General features: G+C 48.5%; 1 protein-coding gene across 2 annotated transcripts in view; it reads left to right on the forward strand.

The window, feature by feature from the left end:
* Positions 1 to 2,464: 2,464 nt before the first annotated feature.
* RXRA (retinoid X receptor alpha) overlaps positions 2,465 to 18,409 on the forward strand; it is a 213,506-nt gene continuing 197,561 nt past the window's right edge. The window contains exon 1 of one of the 2 annotated variants that reach the window (XM_044992500.1): positions 2,465 to 2,523. Coding sequence is in view for 1 of the 2 variants with exons in the window: in XM_044992498.1 (XP_044848433.1) it covers positions 2,805 to 2,832 (28 nt within the window). In the remaining variant the exon portion in view is untranslated. The other variant, XM_044992498.1, reaches the window with a different exon arrangement.

Here is an 18,409-nt window from a genome sequence, read left to right on the forward strand (position 1 = left end):
GTGGTGTGGACGAGCGCAGAATTTGGATATATTGATCTACACGCGCGCGGGCCTTATCCTCGCTCATTTCGGGGCGAGCCCAAGGTTCGCTGCCCCTACAAACGAGTTCAGCCCTTTTTAGATTAGTGCGGTCAGACACAATTGATTGTAGTTGACTTCGGATTCGGTGAAGTTGATCTCTGCCCTTGCATTGTTGGGTGTCACACACACGCATGTATTAAATGTCCGACTTTCACACAGCTGCACCATAGTTAGAAAGGCTGGACCTGCTCCCCTCAAACAAGCCCACTCCCATTTGTTATTGTTTTCCCCCAGGAGTTCGTATAACAAACTCAGCCATAAAAATGGTCTGGGAGATGAAACTTGACATGCAAGGTCCCAGCCCGGGAGCAAATGATGTTACCAGTTATAAACGCAAACACACCAATCTGTTTGGACATGCTTAAATTACAGGAGCAAAGGATAAAAAGGAGTGCGCTGCTTTATTTTGTTTTTACTTCTACAGCTCCCAATGAGTGCCAGGCTGCAGCTGCTTGCCGCTGACGCAGAATGGGTCCTGCTGGCATTTTTCATTCCTGTTGTAATGTCTTGCTATCGCGAGTTGTGCAAGGGGTGGAGAGGGAGGCCCCGTTCTGTTCATGGTCCCAGAGCTGGTCCACATAGGGATCGTGGGGATTAGCAGCGGCTTGCCCCTTTGGTGTGATCACAACCCTCCTCCCCTCTGGGTAGAAGGGACCAGGGTGGGTGGCTGTCCCCTAACACAGACACACTAAAGAGGCTGCAGGAGGAGTTGCTAGCATAGTAAATTACCTGAGCCTTTCTCTATCCTCGTTTACAGGGTACCGCAATGATGGGCAGAAGATAGACAGACATGCCAGGGCAGCAGCAACCCTCGCATACATTTGAAACCTTTCCTCATTTTAGACTTAAAATTTCATTCCATCCCCCCAAAAACTCAAGGCCTGCTCCTCAATGCCTCCCACGCGCAGAGTCCTTGTTCACATGAGTCTCCTTCAACGGGATCAGTCAGGTGTGAACGGGTTGCCAGGTTGGGATCCCCTGGTGTTCTCCTACTTGCTCTTGTCAATGGAATGCAGGGCCATTCACCTGAGTTCCTACACCCTAGCCGTCAGTCCAATACCACTTCAGGCTATCTGTGCTATCATGCCACTCATTCCAGGCCTGCATCCCCACAGATCGAGAGCAACTCCACCCTATGGAACAAACCTGCGTTATGCACATTGTGGTCGTCCGGAGTGTGGGTCGATATGATGCTTAATATGCTTTACACACAGTCAAGTCGTTCCGGTCCATCAAGTTACTAATACACGTTCTTAATAGGCTGAGCACCAGGTATGAAAGCTGGAGACACCCCGATATATTGGTATGTAGCACAGACAGTTAAAAACAGAAGAAGGCCGAGGTGGGTTTGCACCCGAGAAGCTGGAGTATGTGAGCTCGCAGATAAGCTGCACACCTATCATTCGTTATTGACTTGTATCTCTGTTACAGGAAAGGAAATAAAGCATGTTTAAGTAGCAGGAGGGTCAGACTAGATGATCATGATGGTCCCTGTTCTGACCGTAAAGTGTATGAGACAACCTGAGAAAGGGAAGAGCCCCTTGGAGTCAGAACTCACACTTCGCTCTTTCCGGAGGGGAAGGAGCTTGTTCGTGTCTTCCTTAAGTTTGCACTTTGTGACTTGTGTCAGTTACTTAAACATGGTTTATCATGCGCGCGTGTGTGTCTATGGTAGATCGACTGATCATTTGAACAACTGATAGAGACTGGCCAGCGGATCTAGCCTATTTATCCACCCTCCACTGTTCTTTATAAGGCTAAGAGATTTTCAAAGCTGCCTCTGGAATACGAACACTCCAACCTCCCGTCAAAATTAATTCCTTAGGCAGCTTGGAAAATCTCAGCCTAAAGGGCCCCATCTTGCATCCTTTACTCACAGAAGTAATCCCATTGATGTAATTGGCTCTAGTCAATCGCCTTACTAGCTACTTACCTGTACAAACTCAAGTTTCAGTGCTGGGTCCAGCTTTTCTAACCCAGATGAAAAGCCCCATAAAAGTACTGAAGGGAATCACTCCAGCAAGGGCTTTATCTAGCAGCATTTACACAACAGAGCAGGTCCTTTATCCTCCTCCTCCTCCTCAAAAAAATGTACCTGTGAGTTGGCACTTTGCCAGCCATTCCCCTTAATATTCTTTAAACCCCGCAGCTTTGTTAAATTAACATTTGCAGGCATGAGACAATTTGCGGTGGTTGTTCTTCTGATCCTCGAGCAGCCCCCTCTGAAAGCCCCCACCCCGCCCTCCAGAAAACGAGCTGAGGGTTGAAGCACACAGCCGCCAAGCCTTAAACCTGGTCGGTTGCAGCCTCCCAGCTGGCAGCGCCGTCGCTGCTACCAGGTTGGCCCTCCCGCTCCCCCTTGGCGGGGTCCCCTTTGCATTGCAGCTCCTGGAGTTGGACTAGAGAGACACCGAGACACAAGTACTTTAGTTACATTGTTGGGTGAGTTTGAAACAACTCCCCCTGCCTTGGGCTTACACACGCGGGGACTGGATTTCCTATCCCACCCGCTCCCGTGCGGGGTGCCGCCTGCTGCTGCTGCTGCTTATTTTTTAAATCAAGGCAAAGCTGCAGGCTTTGATTTTTGTTTTGTTTTTTGGCCTGCCCCTCTCGGCCCCCCCCCGGTTTTTTTTCCTCTCTTTTGCTTTGATTTCTGCGCGCGCGTGTGTGTTTTGCCTCCACCGATCTTCACAACTCGCTTTGGCATGAGTTAAACAGCCGATATGGACACCAAACATTTCCTGCCACTGGGTGAGTTTGTTGCAAAGGCTTCTGCTTTGCCACACGGCGCAATGTATTCGGCTTGAAATGCTCCAGATCGCCGGGGGTTTTGGGGGGAGAGCAGAGGCGATCGGAGAAGTGGAGGGAGGGGATGGGGGGGGTATGAAAAAAGTGGCTTTATTGCAGCGCTGATCGTTTGATCCGGGCCCCCCCCCCCATGCCCCCTTTTCCACACGCGATGGCAGGGAGGCAGGCAGGCTGCAGCGGGCTTGTTTAATGCATGGGGAGGGGAGGCATTTGGGGTGACCGCTGCAGCGTGGAGAGTTGTTGTCAGTTTCGCCGACTGCCCTGGGAAGCCGCGATCCTTGTTCGGTTGGTTTGTCCCTCTTTGCAAGGAACAATTTGAGTAGATGCGTGTCTGGTGGGTTTCCCCTCCCGTCCCTCTCCCCCTCCCCTGCCTTTTCTGGGTAAGACAACGTGTCGAGCGAGCCTCATTGTGTTTTGCAGATGGAAACCACAGATTAAACTACTGCTCAGGAAGGGGGAGTTGATTGATTTTATTTGTTTGGTTTTAAAAAGTGCTGTGACCAGGGCTGGAAATGCGTGTGGCTTCGTGTCCGGAGTGTTGGGGAGATGGCACGGGCTTGGCATTGCTGGCGTGGGGCCGGGGACGGGGGAGGGAAGATGGGACAATCTGGAGACATTTTTAGGGAGCAAAATGCGAGAGCGCTCGAGAGATCTGCGAAGGCAAGTGACAGTCGCAAGCGCTATTTTCAAACGCGGGACCAGCTAAGGTGCAGCCAGAGCAGAACAACAACTAAAGTTTGCCTTAAAAGCGGTTCCCAAGACTCCAGATCTCAGGTTTGGGGCATAGGAACCAGCCCCTCCAGCCTTGTCCGTTTTAAAAGAAAAAGCAGGTTTGGAGTGAAAACTGCTGTTTTGAGGGACCCCCCCCCCACTCCAGACACTGGTTTGTTTTGTTTTGCACAACAGGCTGTGGCTCTGCCTTGCACTGAGCTAATGCTCTGGTTTATTTCTGGAGCCCTGTTCGACATGTTGCAAAGTCTTTTTTTTTTCTTTATTTACTTGTTTGTTTCAGCCTCCTTTTTTTTTTTTCCTATTCCACCCCTCTCCTCTCCTTCCTCCGTAGGCATTTGCAGTGTGCAGGCTGGCAGAGACAAAATGTAATTGCTGGGGTTAAAGGTGCCTGCCTGTTATACATTGACAGTCAAGTGCTGATCCAAAAGATGTATTTCAGTTGCGTCCTCCTTCTTTTTCCAGAAAAAAATGCATCACACCGGATGGTTCGTTGGTTTTGTTTTATAGTGTTTTAAATTTATTTTCAGCTGGATTTTGCCAGCGTTTCAGCCAGGGAGTCAAGTCTTGGCTTGTAAGAGTAAAAGCTTCCTCGTGTCTCGATTTCAGAAAAGTGCTGTGGCTTTGAACTTATTCTACAGGTCAACATTAAAAAAAAAAAAGTTATATCAAACTCCTCTGGGAGAATAACTCTGGGCTACAGAAACAGGGAATTCACAGCTCAGACCGTGGGCCCAATTCTGCTCTCGCTGAGCTCAATGGCAAAACTCCTGATGATGTATCAATGGGCACAAGATCTGGCCCTAAATTCCATCTCACCTTTTTACCCCCAGGTTGTATTAGTAGGGTACTAGGGCTGGTCACACACATGACATGAGCTACAGCACCGTAGCGTGATGCAGAGCAAGGTGCTACCCTGAACTCTGAGTTCTCTTGGTTCATATCAGCGCACGGATCCTTTTAAAGAGTCACCGTTTTAATAAACATGAACCTCTTTTTTTATGGCAGAATAAACCACAGCAAAACCGGTGCCTTCCATTCGCCCATGCACCAGCGGTCATTCAGCTGGAGCAGCCTCAGCCCCTGCGCTCTATGTCAGGTCCTTTGGACCTGATCTGGTCCTAAAAATCATTGTGGTTTTATTGCCACATGCAATTGATTTTGATGGGCGATAAAAATGCCCTTGAAGTGCCCAAGTGGCTGTTCCAAGTGGAAATATCCCCTCTGCAGCTTGACACCCGTAACATCTTTTATTTTCAATCAAACAGATTTAGTTTTTTATTACTGTTATTTTGGGTGGCTCAGACCAAAGCATCTGAAACCATTAAAAAAGCATGTTTTGCCGAGTGCTGTGATGCTGTCTCTCTGCTTTTCCCCAACAAATGCCTTAATTTTATTTGCAGCTTTGTATGTTATTTACGCTTCATGTTGGGAGCCACCTAGGTGCCCGCATCGAAGACAAAGGCAAAAACCTCTACTGACTTCCTAAATCGATACTTGTGTTTTTCTATAGTACCTGAGATATTTTGATTGCCGGGCGTTATATGCCCTAAACAAAATGTAGCGTTATTAGAAATTTGATCTTAAGTAGGGGGGTGGGGGGTGGGGGAACATGTGGGACCAGGCTGATGGATTTTTACCCTGATGCAAATGAAAAAAAAAGCTGATTTATAAACTCATTTATAAATGGTGGAGGCAGGGCCTGGTTCTCTGCTATAGAAATTTGCAACACACACTTCAGCCCATCAGGATCTTGTCTGTCTAGTGAAGCATTCAGAGGAGATCCACAATGCTAGCTAAACCCATTTAGCTTAGAGATTCGTCCACTTTCAGGAGCTGTTTGAACTGGGAGCTCAGTGTTAGTTAATGACTTGCAGGTATGAACAATTCCCAGGCTTTATTTACCCAGGGGCATTTTCCACCTTTGTAAAAGTTTGGTTTGTGTGTAGGGCACCAGGCTCAGACTGGGGAGATGAGGGTTCATGTTTGGTCACAGAGGGCAGACGCAGAGCTCAAGAAAGAGAGGAACCCCTTGGAATATTGTCTGAGTCCTTCCCAGCGAAATCAGAATGTCTCGCTGGGACAGGGGTCGTCTGCAGCTCTGTGCAGTCTGATTGGTAAGGAACAGGGAGAAGTGACTTTGTTGAGCATGGGACTGTTTTGGAAATATTAGAGGGACAGCGGGGGAAGCTGGCAGTTGTAATCAGAGGCTGAATTACGGGGAAAAAAAGTTTGGGCAGTTCCTGTATTCCCTGCAAAGCGCAGGGCTCTTAGCTGGATGATCACAGAGAACACATACTGGTAGAGGGCCAGAATCAGGCCTTGGGTACTATGCTGTCCCACTGAAGACTCCTTGGGGTTCAATTTGGCCTAAAGAGGATCAATAAGTAAAGATTTCTGGCCACGGTCTGCCCTCAGTGACCCTCGGCTAACGCCACCGATGTCACCGGTGTAAATGAGGGCAGAGCTGGGCCCATTAAAGATTATAATGGCGTGTACCTATCTGTGTACCAGTGAATGCCATGAAGAAACGCCAGTTAGTGCACTGTGTGCCGGTACATCTTCTAACCGCCGTGGGGTTCTGAGAACGCCCCCCCCTTAATGCTCCACCCTGCACTGTCTCCCCAGGTAATACCAGGCCCTGAACTTGCCCTCCAAAAGCCTTTCAATGACTAGTATCTCAGTACTCCTAATATCTCAGTATCTGCCTCTCTTCCCATGGCTGCCTTACCAAGATGGCTGTGCTGCTCAGGGACACTGGAGTGGACAATTCTCCAGCGTGAAACTCCCAAATAACTCTTGGTGCACACGGGCCTTCTTCGTAATGGGCTGTAGGTTTCCCTTCTACAAGATAGGAAATGGCCAGGGACCTTCCTACTTTTGGACTCACCCTTTTACATCAGCCATGCTGTGCTGGCTCCTCAGAAGGAGAAAAACAAGATGTTATCGCGCATGCTCTCAGCACGGGCTGGTGGGACGAGATTACAGACATTCAGGCTGATGGTATGCTTTGTGTTAGTTGGGCTATGCTCTGGCACTAGGCTGAACTAGGACTTTATAAATACCAAGATAGACAGAGTTCGATAAGAGAAATACAGATGCGAAACTAATCTCTGTTTTTGTTTGCTTGGTCTATGTCTGAACATTACAAACCAATAACTTTTGTACCTGCTTTTATATTCATAGATTCATGGATAGATAGAAAAAAAAATCTACAGTGACTAGTTAGCTGTACCTGGTTTTGCGGAACAGGTGCATTTAGGAAAATCACACTTGAGCATCAAGCTCTTGGAGGAAAGAAACAGTTAAATCGGAGGCTTGTGTTGAATCCAAGGTCTGTTTCCCAACCAGAGGTCGCAGAGTGGCTCAGTTCATTTGGTCTCCATGTTCATAAAGTCCGTCTTCCCATCGGAGCTGTTCAGCCAGGGACAGTTGCAGTTGCTCAGGACGTGGCTTTAGCATTGGCTGTCCAAGAAACTGTAGAATCAAAATAAGCAAAAGTGTCAGGCAGGGTTACCAAAAAAACCCCAAACCAACCAAGTCAGGTTTTTGTTTTGAAGGAAAGGAATGTGGTAGAGAACAAAGTGCTGGAGAGAATAAGAAACTATCCTGATTGGTTAAAGGCCACCACGCATGTAAACTTCTGGACAGCCTATGCACCTTCATCGTGACTTGCTTATATCCCTGTTAAGTGGGGACTGGTCACCATCCGAGACTGGTCATTGGGCAGAATTCTGTGGCGGATTTCGTTATGTGAATAAAAGGCGTCACGGAGGAGACACATCTGACCGATTCCTGTTTGTGGCCCAGGCTGTATCCCGATGCACTGTGTCTGAGCTGGAAGACGTGATGTGACCTAGAGCTGGGTGGAAAATGAGGGGGTGGGGGAGAAACCCCCAAACGGTTAAAAATTTCAAAGCTGTTTTCGTGTTCAGGTTTGTGAAAAGGATGGATTTAGAACACGATCGTTTTTTTTTTAAAATGTTTTTTGTTTTCTCCTTTCCCTGGGGGCACTTTCCTCCTTTTCCCCTTTTCCCTATTTTGCCACTGGAAAAAAAAGGAGGGGAAAGAAAAAAGAAGGCAAAAGAGGAAGCCCTTCCTCTGCAAAATGAAAAAAAGGTTTTTGTCAGAGAAAAATGTAAGAAACAATTGGCAGAATTTTCGATTTTGAGAAAAAGGCCATTTTGGACAGAATGTGTTTTTATTAACAAATATTTTTTTTTTTGCTGGATCTTGAGACAATTGAGTCTTCACTGAGTGTTCTTGTAAATAAAAGGAAATCCGATGATCTGGACAAATAAAGGTGCTTCGCATCTCCTTGAGGTGCACAGGATCAGGTCCTCAGGGGACTGAGATATGCACAATAATTCTTCTGTTCAGCTTTTATATCTTTGGATCTAATATAGTGCCGGACCTCCCGACTTTACGTATGCAAAATAAGTTGGAAAGGGGTTTTCGTGTTTATAAGACACCTCGGTTGGATTCAGATCTCTGCTATACATGTGGAATCAATTCCCTGAGGGTCAGTGGACCCCACATTTACCCTGGGATGACAGAGAGCAGAATCTACCCTTCTCTTATTTTATTTAAAAGTAAGAGACACAGAGAGAAATCCACAGAATTTTAGTTATTCATTGCAAATATTATTGTTGGCATTTCCATCCTGTTCACAGACCAAGAGAGAATCAAAACATCTTGCTGGAGAAATATACGACAACGTTGTCCCTCAACCTTTTGAATGCAAAGATAAATATTTTTTTGAGAAATGGGTTAAAAATACTGTGAGTGGAGGGCTGTGGTTGGGCGGCCCGGGTAGGGGGCAGGTTCCTCACAGCCATGGTTCTGCCACCCGTCTGAATTTTTTGTGGCACCGTTAACAAAAATAAACAAACAAAGCTGTGTCGGCGCCGATCTCCTTGCAGGAGCGGGGCAGGGCCTCTGGCTCCAGATGATGTCATGACCCCCCCCCCCCCGAGACCCGAGTTCACAGAAGTTCTGGAGTCATCCAAATGTCAGGGTCATGTTACACCGGGAACGTGCAGGGTTTGGTTCAGGGACATCCCTTTATTTACTAGGTGGGGGCCGGGGGGTTTGGTAAAAACTAAGACAAGGAGAAAGCGCACTTGACCCCATGCCTGATGTCGGTCTGCTGGATACTCCAGTGGCCAACAACTTAGTGTAAGGCTGAAGTCCTTTCTGGGAAGCTTTTGTAGCTTGTCACTATGGCAGGGCAGCTCTGGTGTTTATCAGACAAACACACCTTCAGGTATAAAGGCCTTTACCCATTTTTGGTACCGTTTGTTAGAGCTTGAACATTTCTGATTCCCAGCTGCACCGCTCCAAGCTCTGCCAATGCACCTTCCCCCCGGAGCTGTAGTACCCCGGATAAGTCCAGTCTTGGTGCCTCCTGAATGCAGGCTTGCCAGTGGTGTTGCTGATCTATGTGGTGATTTCCAGTTATGAACACAAGAGATCAAATTCTTTTTCACTGGTGGCATGTACCAGGATTTGAACACAGGGCCCTGCAGATGAAGGGGATTGTGCTAATCCCCAAACTCCATTCACTTGCAGTCTAATATCCTAGCCACTAAACCATACTGCCCCTCATAGAGAATGACTGCGCAAGGCTCAGTACATTGAAAACTAGGCTCAGGGAAGCAGTGTATGCTGAAGGGGACAGTCCTTTGTGATGAGCTGACTTACTATCCATTTCCATGGCCCTCAGCACCATTGTACGTGAGCATCTCTTAGACATCTTCAGCGCACCCCTGAGAGGGGAGGAAGTATCGTTATCCCAATTCTAGAGCTGGGGAAACAGAGGCACGGAGCAATGAAGTAATTTGTCCAAGGTTTTACAGGAAGGTTGAGGCCAAATCAGCAATTAAACCCAGATCTCCTGAGTTCTTTAACGACAAGTCTGTCCTTCCTTTCTGAAGGCTGGGATTTTATCAATGGAAAGGCGCTCAGCAGAACTAAGCTGCGTGTCCGCGCAGGATCCAGCCCAGGGAGAGGGTTCCGTAATGTTTCCTAAAAGACCCAGGTGGGCTTTAAACCTCTCCATAACTACAAAGCGACGAGGAAGCTGCCTGGGTGGTTTTATTTTAATTGTTTTTGTCAGTAGTTGCCGTATTTTATTTCATTTAAAGACTAGACTACGGGATAGCGCTGAACGTTTCACACACACACAAAAAGCAGTTTTCTGACATTTTCCTCTTGGAAGGTCTTTTATTCCCCTCCCCCGCCCCCCCCTCACCCCCCCCCGTACTTCTCAAAGAAAAGGAGATGGCTGGAGGGAGGACAGAGTAGAAGAGACCAGAGGCTGCGTCTCTCCAAAGGCTTCTCCATGCGAAGGCAGAGCAAAGCAGTTGACGGGACATCACAAATAAGAATTAAAAAAACTCTACAAACTATCCCTCTTCTCCCTCGCATGCCAGCAACTAGAGCCGCTTGAAAATCTTCCAGCGGAACATTTTCCCATCAGAAAATGCTGCTTTGTTAAGATCAAAACTTTCCATTGGAATGTGTCTATTTTGACAAAGTTTTGGGTTTTTTTGGGGGGGGGTGAACCCCCAGAAAGGAAATATTTTGATTTTTCATTTTGAAATTACTTTTTGTTTGAAAATGTATTATTCCAAATGCTAATGTAACATTTAAAATACACCGGGAACAAAATGCTTTACCAAAATGCAACATTTGGATTGATCCAAAATGAAATATTTCAGAAAATTTCGTTTCATGGGACATTTTAAAAAAATGTTCTGAGTCGGAACTAAAACAAATGTTGACATGTCGGAATTCCCTGGGGAATGGATATTCTGGGTTTTGACTAGCTCTCCTGGCAACTGATCAACAGAAAGTGAAGTGGCATTAGAAGAGAAGATGGGGGCAGGTACTGGATGTGCTGAGCCTACATTCTAAGGCAGAGAGGTTTTCCCTAAAAGGTGTCAGTTATTTGTGCTCTGGTTTGAACACATTGCCAAGGGATTTTCTGGTCTTCTGGCCGGAACCCCCTCTTTTTATTTGAAGTTGAGTTAAACAAACATGGTTTTGTGGTTATGGAAGGCCTCAGACTGGGAGTCCAAAGACCTGGGGTGTGATTCCAGTTCAGACAGGACTAGTCACCAGCTTAGAATGATTTATTAGTATCGTCTATTCTTTGTCTTACAGTAGTGTCTACTTTAGAGGCCCCAACTGAGATCAGGGCTGCATTGTGCAAGGGGCTGTATGTACACGTAGTGAGAGACAGTCCTTGCCCCGAAAAGCCTACAGCCTAAATATACACAAAACAGAAAAAAGGTAGGAGGGGAAACAGAGGCACAAAAAGGGGAAGTGACTCCTCAGAGTCCCACAGCCACTCAATGGCAGAGCTGAGATTAGATCCCAGGGATGAGTTCCTGGGCCTGTTGAAGTATCTGGCAAAATTCCCATTGACAGCAAGAGGCCAGGATTTGACCCCAGGTCTGTTAGCTCCCAATCTAGTGCGCTAGGTATAGGCCCCATGGCCCCTCCAGTTAAGTGTGTGCTTTAGTGCTATGCCGGGTTGGGGCCTATGCATCACCTTCTGCTGCATGGGTCCGGTGACGCTGATGTGTCCAGCGTTGTTCAGCTACATTCATTTCTGCTGGTGAAGAGCTTTGAGAAACTGGGATGGGAGACTCTGGAGAGGCTCCGTGTTCATGCTGGGCCCGATTCCCGGCACTTACACCCGTTTCACGCGGCAGCGACTCCACTGACTTTGATAGACTCACTCCTGACTTAGCACGGTGGTGAGCGAGAGGAGAACCAAACCGAAGTGTTAAGTTTGGCAGAGTCCCTGTGACTTGTGTATGTGTGGGGACATCTTGGCTGTTTGGATTCCTCAGCAACAGCGTCTGCATTGAATACGCTCTGGTTACGAGTGGCAGCAGGTGTTATTTTTCTGGCCACCTCCGCTGGCACCTCAGGCAGGTTTTTGGAAACAGAGCAGGGTTCTTTCTGCTCCATATCACTGTTGGGAGAAGGGTCTGGATCTGGAGACTGAGCTGGGCAGAATGAAATCAAGGGGTGAAATTCTCCCCTGTGCAGAGGAGTCGGAGGAAGATCTATGCAGCACTTGCCTCCTCAAAACAGGGCAAAATTTACACTGAGGTTCTAGACCCGTTAGTCTCTCCCCCTGCCGAATCAACATTTTGCTCACATTGGGCTTGATTTTTGAGCTCATTTCCACTTCTGTAAACCAGGAGTAATCTCTCGGAAGTCAATGGAGATGCATGTTGGTAAAACTGAAATCAGAATTGGGTGTATTTCTGGCACTGTGGGAAAAGGTGAATAGATTTTGGTGAGTGGCCGGGCAGCGCTGCCAACTCTCATGATTTTATCGCGAGTCTCGTGATATTTGTTGTGTTTCCAAACACCCACTCTCTGAGGTCAAGTGATTATGTGAGAATCTTGGCTTTCCTTTAAAAAATAAAGTAAGTTTCTATTCCTTATGGTTGGGGAGAAACACTTGATGAAAACACGAATAGGAATGAAAATGAAAGGCTCAAAAACCAGAAGGCAAAGGAAACAACCAACCACTGTATTATTTTATAAAATTCTCACGATTTTTAAGCCAATCTCGTGATTTTTGGGGGGCCTGACTCATGATCTTTAAATGCTTGGGATTGGCCATCCTGAAACTCGCTATTGTTCCTGACAAATTTGCAAGGCTGCTGGGCAGTAAAATCTTGTTTTGGTTAGTTAATGGAGCAGGGAAGCCTCCGAAGGTACATGGGGAGAAGATAAGTGCAATTTACCAGGTGTCAGGTTTTTTTTAATGGAGTGACTTTTCTGATCTCAACCTCACTTTTTAACTTGAAGTGGAAGAAAATGTGGCTTTGGAGACCTTTCTGGCTAATGACTTGCTTGCTGGGGCTGCCAGAAGGAACTGCCAGAATCAAGTTTGTTGGATGGATTTCCCATCGCAGTTAGCGGTCAGGTTCCTTTATTGTTGGCATATTTGGATTTGAGTCTCTTCTGAACCCTGACCCTTTTCCTTGTATTGAACCGTGTGTGTGATTGCTGCTGAGTGAAGAGATAAAAGGGGCAGGGCTGCTATTTGTGACCAATAAAATGGTAATGGGATTCCCATCTGGTTGTTACTTTTCATGGCGTCTTTTGCTTTGTGGAGCCTGGGCTTTTTATCAGGGTTTATAGACTTTCCTGAAAAAGAAAGAAACCGGGGGTGGGGAAGGCTGGAGAAAGGGAGATGAGAACCCTAATCCAAAGTCCCTAACGCATCCCCGCCCTTGGAGGTTTACTGCTCTGCTCAGCTTGCAGAGAGACCCCTTTGTATTCAGAGCTGCCAGGACCGTTGTCTAGTTTCGGCTCTGAGGCTCTCAGCATTAAGTCAGAAGCATCCTATTGTAATTACATATTTGGCTGAAGGTTAGTGCCGGAGAGTTTTTCTGTGAACTCTGCGGGCTGTTTCGATGCAGTTTCGTCCTGGGTGGTGTGTGTCCCACCCGCGGATTCCAGAGTCAATGTGATACAGTAGCAGAGGTTTGTGAGAGGAGGGTGAGCCATGGGAAGGTGCTGGCATAAGGGACTAGATCTATGTCCAGGTGAGATCTGAAACAGAGAGAGAGACGGCGAGGCTGCGCCGCGTTGGCACGGGTGGCAAAGGAGAAGACTCATACACCAGCAGTGATGACCATGTAGAGGGAAAGAGAGCAGGCTGCCCTTAGGCGAGTGGAAAGCGTAGAAGGGGTTAGAAAGAGTGAGAGGCAGGAGCAAAGCCATGTGATGTGAACGAAGGCAGTTTGGGACTGGATCCTGCAGGGAACGGAGTTGCTTGGGAATGGCCGTGAGGCGGCTGCACTTCTTTGTACACGGGAGAAGGCAGGCGGCAGCATTCGCGCCACAGGAGAGCTGCAGACTTGAGGCCAGAGGGGCCAGAGCCAAGGTGAGAGAGAGCAGGATGGGGCGGAGGAGTGTCCCAGTGGTGGGGACGGTTGAGCTGCAAAAAGCAGCCTCATCATTTCATCCTCCCGACCCCGCTTCCGTCACAAGTAGCAGCCCTAAGGTGAGGCCGATCCTTTCGTTGGCCTTAGTTTGCTGGGTCATGTGCTGCTGCACTTTTGAGAACCCAGCACCGGGAGCGCCCGAGGGGATCCCCCTGCCAGCCAGGCATGTGGCTTCTGGGAGTGAAGGCTTCCCCTTGCCACAGAGGGGTGTGCTAAGGGAGAGCCTCACGCCCCACCCAGAGCTGTATTTACCCCTTAATTCTTCTGCATTTAAATGTTTGCACTGAGCATTGAGCCCGCTTGATCTCCTCTGGCCTTGCTTCAGGTTTCCAGTGAAAAGCTTTCTCCCCTTCTTCATACCTGTTTCCTACAGGCGCCTTTCTTCCTTCCCTCTGGTCCCAGCTGCTCCCCGGCCTTGCCCCTGCTCCCCTGTGCAGGCTGTGGCTCGAGGTGCCCATCTTCTGCTGGTCCCTGTTACTCCTCTGCCCCAGATACTGTGCAGACGACCCACTTGGCAAACAGGTTGTAGCACGTGGGGGCAAACAAAGACGGAACTCCCCTCCTGCCCTGGTGGCTTTCGCGCTTTGAGCCAGGTAGCTGCAGGTGCTTCCTTCAAGCTGAGCTCCAGTCTTCCCTTAGCTGGAGGTGGCAAGGGCCACGTGTGGCCTCTCGGATAACTGCGTCTCATGCCTCTGGTGGGTGGCTGGCCATTGTGTGTGGGGAGAAGGGGGCTGGCGAACAGTCAGGCGCTGCTGTGCATGATTATCAGCCCCTTGGGCTGTGTTCAGTGGTGATCACTCCTGACGGGGAAGGAATGGTCCCTTAGAGACACATGTTGGTGGCTGTAAGACTGGGGGCGGGGAGGCACAGGGGCTAATGGTGAGGTAAAGACAGGGCTTCCGAAGGGCTGCAGAGGACCCTGCGATCCAAACCATCCCGATCCCAGTGAAACTGCAGCCACTTGAATAAGCCCCTTGGAGCCTGCGCCTGAAATCCAGCCCTCGCATTTGACCTGCACTTGTTCAAGTGTGACTTTCAATTGATCATGAAAATCCAGTGTGATTCACCCATGTGATTCACTGGGCTTTTGCCCTCCAGCCTGCAACATGCGAGTCTCTCTCTCTCCCTCTCCCCTTCCAAGTGCACCTAGTGTGAGAGAAGATTGCTCTCCAATGTATCCTCCTAATTCTTAAAGAGAGACAGAGCTCACCAGAGCTATTCCCCATCCTCCCCCTCCACGATCCCTTTCAAATCATAAATTAAGATAGGTGGCTCGGCATTTTAATTTAAGTCCCCTGTTTTTTAAAGTTACGGGAAAGAAAAGAAAACCGCTGGGGGATAGTAAAGGCGACGGTTATCCGTGGCTTTGTCTCAGCCCAGAACCCGCCCGTGTGCGTGTGTGTGTGTGTGTGTGTGGCTCACAGACAGTGAAATTGCACCCTAGAGTTATAAAGCAATTGTCTAGCTCAGCAGCAGAAATGAGCATGAAATGGTGCAGAAAGCAACTAACTAAAATTGGGTGAGGCAGATGCATGAAAATAATGACATCTATATACTGGAGTCAGACACGCTCGCGCTTTCTCTCATACACACACGGAGACAGATAAACTTTTACAACAGAGCTGGCATTTATTTTTATAGAAACTCTTAAAAATGTAAATTTGTTTAGTTGGGTGGTTGTTTTTTGTTAACAGAAAATACATGTAGTGGGTGAGCGAGTCATTCTATTTACGACCCCCCCTTCCGATTCCCATTCTTGTTTTCCCTTTTTTGTTTTCAGAGCTGGATTTTTATGCTCAGTCAAACATTCAAACGATAACCTTTGCAACTTCATTTCCCTTCTGCTGTGGCTGCGCTGCAGACTCGGGGACCGCTGGAAGCGGGTGCTGGTTAGTAGTGGCATGCCAGGTCCAATGGAAATTAGGCTTCGAGATGCTGTCATTGCTTGTTCCTTCTTCTCCTGGGCCAGATCCACAGCTGGTGTAAAATCCCATAGCTCTGTGGGAATCAGTGGAGCAGAGCTGATTTACACCAGCTGAAGAGGAAGTGTGTGTCTGTCTCTGAGGTGAAAATCTGGTCTCTGTTTGTATCTGGCCCAGAGGGGGTGTATGTGTGTGCCGGGGGTAGAAATCTGGCTGCGTGTGTGTGTCGGGGACAGGATTCTGGTCCTGTGTGTGGTCGTGGGGGTGGAAATCTGGTCGTGTGTGTGTCTGGCTCCTGTGTGCATGTTTGGCCCTGTGTGGTGAGGGTGGGAATCTGGTTCTTTGGGTTATGGAGGAGAAGGGCTGGCTTCTCACCAGGGGGAATCAGTTCTTTTTTTGTCAAGGTCCAGATTTCTTGCTCAAGGTATAGTCAAGGTCCAGACTCCAGAGAAAATAATACAGAAATACTAACAATAACGATAATAATAAGTAAATAGAAAGATTTCGGGGTCCGTTCAAAGCGTCTGGCTGTCCGGATTTGGCCCGTGGGCCACCTGTTACCTGCCCCGATGTGCACCCCTGCGCGTGCTGGCCCAGTAACATAAGGCCAGTGATCACCAGGCCCGTTACAAATTGTAACTAACAGGATCGATGGACCTGTTGGAAGTTCAGCGCCAATCGTGGCATGAAATTAAAAACCCAGATCAATACAGCTCGTTGCGTCTGCCCCCCCCCAGTTGTCTGCTCTGCTGAGCTCAAATGGCTGGTTGCTACAGATGTGGCTGCAGCAGCGGCATTCAGCCTTGGCTGAGGTGGGCAAGCAGGCAGTGCCGGGGGCTGCTGTGCTGTGTATCATTACTGTTTACTGAGGTTCCAGCAGTGTCTAGGAACCTCCCTCACTGCGCTAGGACCTGTGTAACTTACGCAGTCCCTGCCCCGGAGAGCTGTGTAACTCACTAGCCCAATGACCATTTGCCCAATGACCAGGCTTTGCCGTTGCTCTGGGTCACCCCTGTGGTGTAACCCAGGGTGCAGCAGAGATCCATAAGGTCTCATTTCCAGCCAGGCTCAACCAGCTTCTGTTCTTTGCTTGTCTGCCCCACTGGTCATGTCTTGCATAAACCGGTCAGCCAGCTTCCACTTTTGGCATGCCACCGACGGTGGCATGTCCGTTTCCTTGGATGCAGTCAGTCACATGTGCAAAAGTGGAGGCCTGTAGATTTGGCCTGTTTAAATTCAGAGTCCTGATTGCTGAGCTCAGCATTTGCACCGTTCGGTCATCAACAAGCGCCCCAAATAAGCCCACCGTAGTTCTTCCTATTCCTTCTCCCCCACTTTCCACTGAGCCCCTTGCTGTGTTTCACCCCTCCAGCAAGTGCCTGCCTTTATCCTCAGACTGCTGCCCAGGAGCCTTTAACCTTAATATGGGCATGGTACCCGCCCTTCATTAGCTCTGTGGAGGCTTATATGTTTTCTGACATTGTCTGACGGTTCCCTCCTTCTGCTGCGAGATCCCTCACAGGATGGGAATAAGCCTGTAATCTGACCACCCAGGAGGCCCTGAAGTGAAAGTCAAGTTGCATTCTGGAGCGCCGGCCAACTCCCTGCTCTCCCTTTCCCTCTCGGTGCCACCCCAGACCTCGGCCTGGCACCGAGGGACGTGTTTACTGCTCTCTGTGGGATGTTGCTCCGCTTTCTCGGTAGCTCCAGCTGGCGTGGTTACAACGTGGTGTTGCCCACAGCATTCCACCCCTCCGGGCTGCATTTCGCAGCCGCGTCAAAGGCTCGCAGTCGCTGTGCTAATTCGGACCCAGAAGGCTGCCAGCTCCTTTAGGCCCAGTATTCAGCCTGGCTTTGACTGGGTTGGAAATGTCCACGTCTTCGCTATTAAAAAAAAAACTACCAACCCAAGAACACGGGTTTTGGGAGGTTTAAAAAGTCAAATAAACCAGGCACTATTTTTGGACCACCAAAAAATAAAAAAAATCAGGATCCCTGTTTAAGAGCTTTGTCTGCTGCCTCTTCGTCACATACATTTTCCATTGACTTCAGCGGGGCTGCGCCGGTTGACGCTGTTGCTCCAGCACCGTCCAGCTCTGGGAACCTGTTAATTTGGACTCCACTAAAGACACAGCATGGACGTTTTGGAGAGGTGCCACATGGGGTGGCACAAAAGCATGCTGATGAAATGAAGCGGTTTTGTAAGATCCTGGCATCTGTGCCTGAGAAACTCAGGATTATAGCTGAGTGCCACGCTTAGGGCCAAGGCCTCCGCTAGTGTAAAACAGCATAGCGCCATAGACGTCAGTGGGCCAGATCCCTGACTGGTGTAAATCAACATTTCTCCATTGAAGTCAATAGGTCAGATCTCCAGCTGGTGTAATAGTATAACTCCATTGAAGTCCAGGGGACGGATTCCCCGATGGTGTAAATTGGCCATAGTTCCATTAAAGTGGATGGAGCTAGGCTGAATTCTACCAGCTGGGAATCAAGCCCTTCGTTTCTTTACAAGGGCTTGATCCTGCTTTCATTGAAGTCAATAGGCCAAATCCTCAGCTGGTGTCAATCAACATAGCTCATTGGAGTAGGTCCTACGTTTACGGGTGCGGGGTCAGCATGGTGTATTCAAACTGTCAGCTGATACAGCACTCCGACAGTGACAAACCCTGGCTGTATTCTCCCCCCCACATCCCCTGGTTATAATTGTCTCCCATTCAGAGTACACAGTTGGTATATTGTGGTTGCAATTGGCGCTTCCCTCTCTGCTAATGAACACAGAGGCATAGTTAGTCCTTTATTTGCCCACGTCAGAGGCCCTGATTGCTCCCTTTCATGTTTGTTTGCATTCCAAGGCAGTGTAAAACTCAGTCTCTGATTTCCTGTTGG

Source organism: Mauremys mutica, chromosome 18, assembly GCF_020497125.1.
Source record: "Mauremys mutica isolate MM-2020 ecotype Southern chromosome 18, ASM2049712v1, whole genome shotgun sequence".
Lineage (NCBI taxonomy): Eukaryota > Metazoa > Chordata > Testudines > Geoemydidae > Mauremys > Mauremys mutica.